At 38.7% G+C, this 5,975-nt stretch overlaps 1 protein-coding gene across 4 annotated transcripts; it reads right to left on the minus strand.

Moving 5' to 3' along the window:
- Positions 1-530: 530 nt before the first annotated feature.
- LOC139148055 (uncharacterized) lies at positions 531-5,502 on the minus strand. Of its 4 annotated transcripts, none has more exons than XR_011555863.1 (5): positions 5,222-5,502; positions 4,101-4,173; positions 3,528-3,657; positions 3,164-3,238; positions 531-1,025 (listed from the first exon to the last, which is right to left on the minus strand). XR_011555863.1 is itself a non-coding variant. In XM_070719327.1 (5 exons), the coding sequence occupies exons 2-5, from the start codon at positions 4,119-4,121 to the stop codon at positions 977-979; spliced, it is 225 nt and encodes a 74-aa protein (XP_070575428.1). In that variant the 5' UTR covers positions 4,122-4,173; positions 5,222-5,502; the 3' UTR covers positions 531-976. The 4 variants fall into 4 exon arrangements, 2 of the variants coding, with proteins under 2 accessions (XP_070575428.1, XP_070575427.1); XM_070719327.1 differs by having other exon boundaries at positions 3,578-3,657; XM_070719326.1 differs by lacking the exon at positions 3,528-3,657 and having other exon boundaries at positions 5,222-5,496.
- Positions 5,503-5,975: the final 473 nt, after the last annotated feature.

Here is a 5,975-nt window from a genome sequence, read left to right on the forward strand (position 1 = left end):
ATAATGCTGAACAGTGGCTTATTTGTAAACCAATACCACACTTCTCTGGCTCAACAGTAAGCCAATTCTGGTTCCATCTGGTTTGAAGATAAGCCAATATTACTGCAATGTGGCTTACCAACAAACCAATTTCTGACTAATTATGGTTTACATGCAAGCCACTATAAGGATTCCTCTGGTTTACCAACAAGCCATTACAAGCTGGCTTGCAGACATGCCACTCTAGGGCTTTCGTATGGCTTGCTGACAAACCAGTTCAATATTAGCCATATTGCCGGGGGGGGGGGGTGGGAGGGTAGGATGGGGAGGGATAATTATTCCTGACCATCCTTCAAATTCAAATTGGATTTCTTCAAATTTTGCAGACACAGGGGAGGATTATCATACCATGGAATGGCCTATTGGGTCCTCTATGTGATGGAGCTACACAAAACAGGACTGTAAAATATCTGAAACACAAACAACACCTGAAATAGTTAGAAATCCTGCATGCAAGCTACATTAAAAAACAACAACAACAATCATCAAAATTAATTTCAGATAAACATTTATTGCAATTTACAAGAAATGAAACATTAATTGTTGCAACATAATTAAATCTAATACTTACAAGGGTATACTCCCTGAAAATGACATTCTTATGAATGCTACTTGTAAGATCATACTGATAACATAATTTGATGTTATAAAGTTTACCTCATGCATCTGATGCAAAATTGTTAGCTGTTTCACCGGGAAATCTACTGCGCATTACAGACCACTCATAATTGTCAGCACATTTAGTTCACATCCCAGCTTTGTCAAGCCTGAAGTACTCTACAAATTGACAAGTTCCTTTCAGACATCTGATGTAATTAAACTTTGAAACCCTAGATAACTAAGCAAACCCAGCATAACATTGTCTCTTTCCATGCTGCAGAATATTACACCTTCAAGAAACAACACAAACTGCTTGCTCCTTCATAGACGAGCATACCTAAACAGGGCTGCTGCTTTGCATCTCTTCCTCGTAGTTTTCCAGTATCCTGGAATATAAAAGATGTAAACATTTAAAATTTGAGGCACAAGATTAGATCATGGTAAAACACTCAGTGCCAAGCTACTAGTACAATGAGGGCAAGGCCTATCTACTGGTATGTTTAGGGAATTTGTGCAAGTATATTGGAATGTTCATTGGCAGCATTCTAAATTACAGTCATGTTCTTAAACACATAATTGACTGAAGGTACACTATTATCAAGTCTTTCTTGGTGCACCAATAATCTGACATGACTACTCAGGGTAAAGTCTCTTAGCATGAAAAAGATAGCTCTTACAAGTTATTGTCAATGTCATAGGCCTTGCTGCATCACTGCACTGGCAAAAATGTGTAAAACTATGGTTTGAATATCATGATAATGAATTTCAAATCCAGAATATCAAAATGAATATATTACAAGGCAAGATATATTAGAGTCACAGTGCAGTGTGCTTTTGAGACTTGCAAAGAAGTTGGAAAGACTTTGAGAAAGCATTTTATCACTCTGGCTATGCAACAGCAATCATTGATGATATACTTCACATGTATATAGTTTGAAATAAGTAAATGAGGCTCCATTAACTGTAACTTTTAGCTACTTCTTCAGTATTTCACTACTGTTTATCATCTACAGTTTCTTGGCCTACTTTCCTCAGCATACTAAAATGCCAAGTATTATGTTTGTAAACATAGCCTGTATTTTTATCATTTTTATAATTGACAAATGAATTCTTGTCCACCCCTAAATGAAATTTCAACAATAACAATGCTACCTGTACATACTGTACTGAGTAGCTAAACATTGAGGATTTCATCATGCTTCAATGACTTGAATGGGAAACTGCAGTTGATAAGCAGAACAAAAATGCTGGCAGAAAGCCCCCAAGTTGTAGCTAATTGAGATCAGAACAACAGAACTAAGCCATAATCTACCAAGTAAACATATGATTCATGTGAATGAGGGTATGGTTGATGGTCATATCAGCCTTTTATCTTGAAATAAATTGACAAATGCATATTTGGCATGGCCATGTCCTTGTACAACATCCTAGCACAGCTTTGACACTCTGTGTACCACCCATGTACCTGACAACACTGTAGCAGGGGTAATTTTATACACATCCCTGATATATGAATGTGTGCTGTAGGTATGTGACATGCCTAGCACTATATTCATGTACCAGAAGTGCTGATCACCGCCCTGTACCAGGACCTGTGTTTAGCATTTGACGCACAGTGATGAACACATCCACATACCAGCTGTGAAATTTTCAGCCCCTTTTTACCCTTGTCACATACAAGCTTACCTCCCTGTACCAGCCTTATTTTAAACACACAGTGCAATTGTGCCTATGCAGACATTCATGTACAAGTTATGTTGCAATTTGCCTATTACAGAACTGTACACATTGCTTCCACAAGGTTGATTTGGAAGAAAATTTTCAAGCTCATTTTTTCAAACCCATGTTACATGTACCATTTGCAAAACTATTGTACAGGACTGTTGACACACTAGGTACATGGATGTGAAATGCAGCTGTGCTACTTATTTTTCTGACTATACTATACTGAGGATATTATTTTAATAGCTGGTAGTCTCTGTAGCTTCTCAGAGCTGGTACAGGTATGTGCACATCCCTGAACCAGCCCTCAGAATGTAACAGGGCTGTGAGAGATTTCCAGTGTAGGGTTACACGGACATCGTTCTACTGAATCTGACAGAAATTATAAATCCAGCATGATGAAATTCCATCAGCTGTAGCCGTTGGCAATTTCCAAGTAGTTTTGTTGTGTGTATATACTGCAGTTTCTTGTTCTACTTCTTAAGGCATAATGAATGTCTAACATACATTATCAACCCAGTTCATATGTGTACAGCATGGTTATTGTTAAAAATATAATTTCAGTCTGGAATAGAATTCATTTGTCAACAATAACAATGGTTGTTAAGCATGTACACAGTACATTGTCAAGCAGAACACTGGTATTCAAGAGACTGTTATATAGCTATCAAAACTGCAGTTTGTACACACAACAATGAAGATTGAAAATTGCTAAAACTTACACCAAATGTCAGAGCAAACTAGTCAAGGCACATTATGTACTGAATCACAGTAACAAGTTTTTTCAACAAGAAATACTTACGTCACAACTGTTACCATTTTTCCAACTGCAGTTTTTCCACCAAAGACACTCTTGAGAACCAAAAATGTTTGATGCCTGTTTAAAAATAAGGGAAATGGCTTATTATGTTTTGATACACCAGACTAAGATTCAATATCATAAACCAGGTGCAAGCAAGTGGCTCCCCTCATATGATTGATTATAACAATAAAATGTTTAAACATGTCTGTCTGTTGTGTGACCACGACAAAGATAATATGTCACAGATATGTAATAACAGCTGAAATTTAAACAAAACCCAAAGTATTAGTGTAATATGTGGAAAGATGAGGAACATTCATGCCTGATGTAATTATTATCAATGCACATAACGATACTTGATCACCTTTTACATCCGCTCTTTGAATTTCATATCTGAGTCTTCATTCTGCTTACACATTGTACTCAGAGAATCCATTGTTAATTTGTGGAGCTGAAGGCATTTTCTGTATCAAGTATGTTATGTCCTGGACAATCTGTTGAAAAAGAAACAAATAATTATCTATTACCAGTAAGTGGAAGTCAATAGTCACATTTGTACAGGAAGTTATTTGCTGAAAATGAATCAGTTTAACATTTACCCGTCTTGAGTGACAAGATGGCTCACAAAATTTGTGTAAGCAATGTTAAAGGACCAAAGTTCAAATCATGCTGTGGAAACATAAATTTGCCTTGAATAACAGAATCAACCATTACATCTTTTTGGCCAAAGGATTTGTGAGGTATGTGTCTGTATTAATCATCTAAGTTGCCAGTTTGAGGTTATATTATCAACATAAACAAGAAATATCATCCATGAAACAGTATGTTTGTTATTGAAAGAATGGCATGAGGATACCTGCAAATAAGCTGTGGCAAGTCAGTTTGCCTGAAAATCATACAGAAAGGTAGCGTGAAACAAATGTGCAGTTTTACTCACTTTTTCTGGTAAAATGGGCATCTCTTTACTGTGGCAATAGCTCTTGTTGCAGCTATTTGTTGGTGTCTCCGTCCTATACAATAATGACAAAGGATTATTAAATGCAATTTTCCTGTAACTGATGGATGACAAAATTTAAATGATTGCCATCTTTCCGTTCAGGATGGACAATAGCAAGGAGTTATTAAATGCACAGCGGACTACGGACGACGTACACCGGACGACGCATCCATGATCCACCATTCAGAATAGCCCTGCGTACAGCCTGTGTGTTCCCAGCATTATAACTTATCCGTCACAGCCCTGCAACGGTCTATGGACATACATGTAACTGGGGTCTCTGCAGTCCGGATGAGGACTGCAACGAAAACGCTGTCTTTTTGGCCGAAATTCTGCTCTATCGGGGCAAAATCCTTTCCCTGCCTACCTTAACCTCCTTACTGACCCACGGAAAGATGCGATTAACTTCTCCTAACATCCAAAACCGCTCGTTTTCTGAAACATAACGTACTCGACAAGTTGTTTACCCATGGGGATCGCCATTTTGAATCTCGCTGCAACAACCCCAGTTATGCATAGACCGTTGCAGGGCTAGCTAGTGGTGGAGGCCGTATAACGCCGGGAACACACATACCTGTACTTAGGGCTACTCTTAGAAAAGCTCCTCGTCGCCGACCCGCTGACACAGTGGAGCTAAGAAAACACATTTGATTATTCACCCAGCACGGACGATTTCGGGAAACACATTCATTCGCGGTCGTGAAAAGCCATACAAACACGATAAACATACGAAAGGGACAAGCACACATCAGTTCAGCCTGATAAAATGAAATTGAAGGCTAATTTGTTACATCCTTGGCAATGATCATTGATAATATCAATGAGTGCAAGCAGTGCTATCAATATTTTCGCTGGTGCACCCGTCCATGGTGTAGCGGTATGTCGAAGACAATGGCGAATAGTTGTGACAAGGAAATTTTCACTGTTTTCGACAATATTCAAACGCATGTATGTTACTAAAAAATGGTTCAAGCTAATCGATATGCTTAGAGGAAAAAACAAGCCCGGTTTAAATCAATAACTTTGCAAATCTTTCACGGAATATGCAAAAACAAACTTACGTTTGATTTGTGGATGTTCATTCCAAGACGTCGGTTGCAACTTGCATCTGATCATGACCCGTGAATAGCTATCGTTGAGGTACATAACCAGTTCTTGCTTGCGAAGTAATTCTTCATCGGTGACGGAAGCCATTACTGTCGACTTGTGCCGGAGTACGGAATCGTAAGCGCTGATACGATCGTCAATAACGCCTCGGCTACGATGCGAAGGCCAGTGGAATTCGGAATTTTTGGCGCGCAGTGCAGTACTGTGCCACACAGGAATTAATACGCAACTGCCTTGAGTGAAGGGATGGGGATTCCACTAGCCAGCGGTCCCTTTTAGAGTACGATCAATCAACAAGTACTATGATTCTTACATATGTCACAGATATATAATATCTATAACGAAGTTTAAACATTGGCTAGGTGAATCATTTTGCAAAATTGAACTATTTTAAAGTGTAATGTTACAAAGGGTGAAACGACGGTCAAAGGTTAAGGACTTCCTCCTTGTAGGTCTGTTTTGGTAATTTGAACGACCGTCTGAATATCAGTTGCGTTTGCTATGGCTTGTGTATACTTTTGGCACATTCAGAGGCATAGAACATCCATTGTAAACATGTCCTTAATAATAAAATGCGTCAGATTTGTCCCAGGATCAAGGCTGTGGCCTGGCAAAAATTACGGATATGCCTACAATCCGGCCTACAGAGAATAGCATTTATCGCGATTTCAGGTTTGCTACACGCGCGCATTCCGCCAAAGTTTGTTG

This window comes from Ptychodera flava, chromosome 13 (assembly GCF_041260155.1).
Source record: "Ptychodera flava strain L36383 chromosome 13, AS_Pfla_20210202, whole genome shotgun sequence".
Lineage (NCBI taxonomy): Eukaryota > Metazoa > Hemichordata > Enteropneusta > Ptychoderidae > Ptychodera > Ptychodera flava.

Bases quoted from the DNA above. Each gene is read 5' to 3' on its own strand.
- LOC139148055 (XM_070719326.1), bottom strand. From the start codon at position 5,354: ATGGCTTCCGTCACCGATGAAGAATTACTTCGCAAGCAAGAACTGGTT. The intron at 4,174-5,221 runs GTAAGTTTGTTT...ATTATTGTATAG, and splicing joins TGAACATCCACAAATCAAAC to GACGGAGACACCAACAAATA. The intron at 3,239-4,100 runs GTGAGTAAAACT...ATTTTTAAACAG, and splicing joins TGCCCATTTTACCAGAAAAA to GCATCAAACATTTTTGGTTC.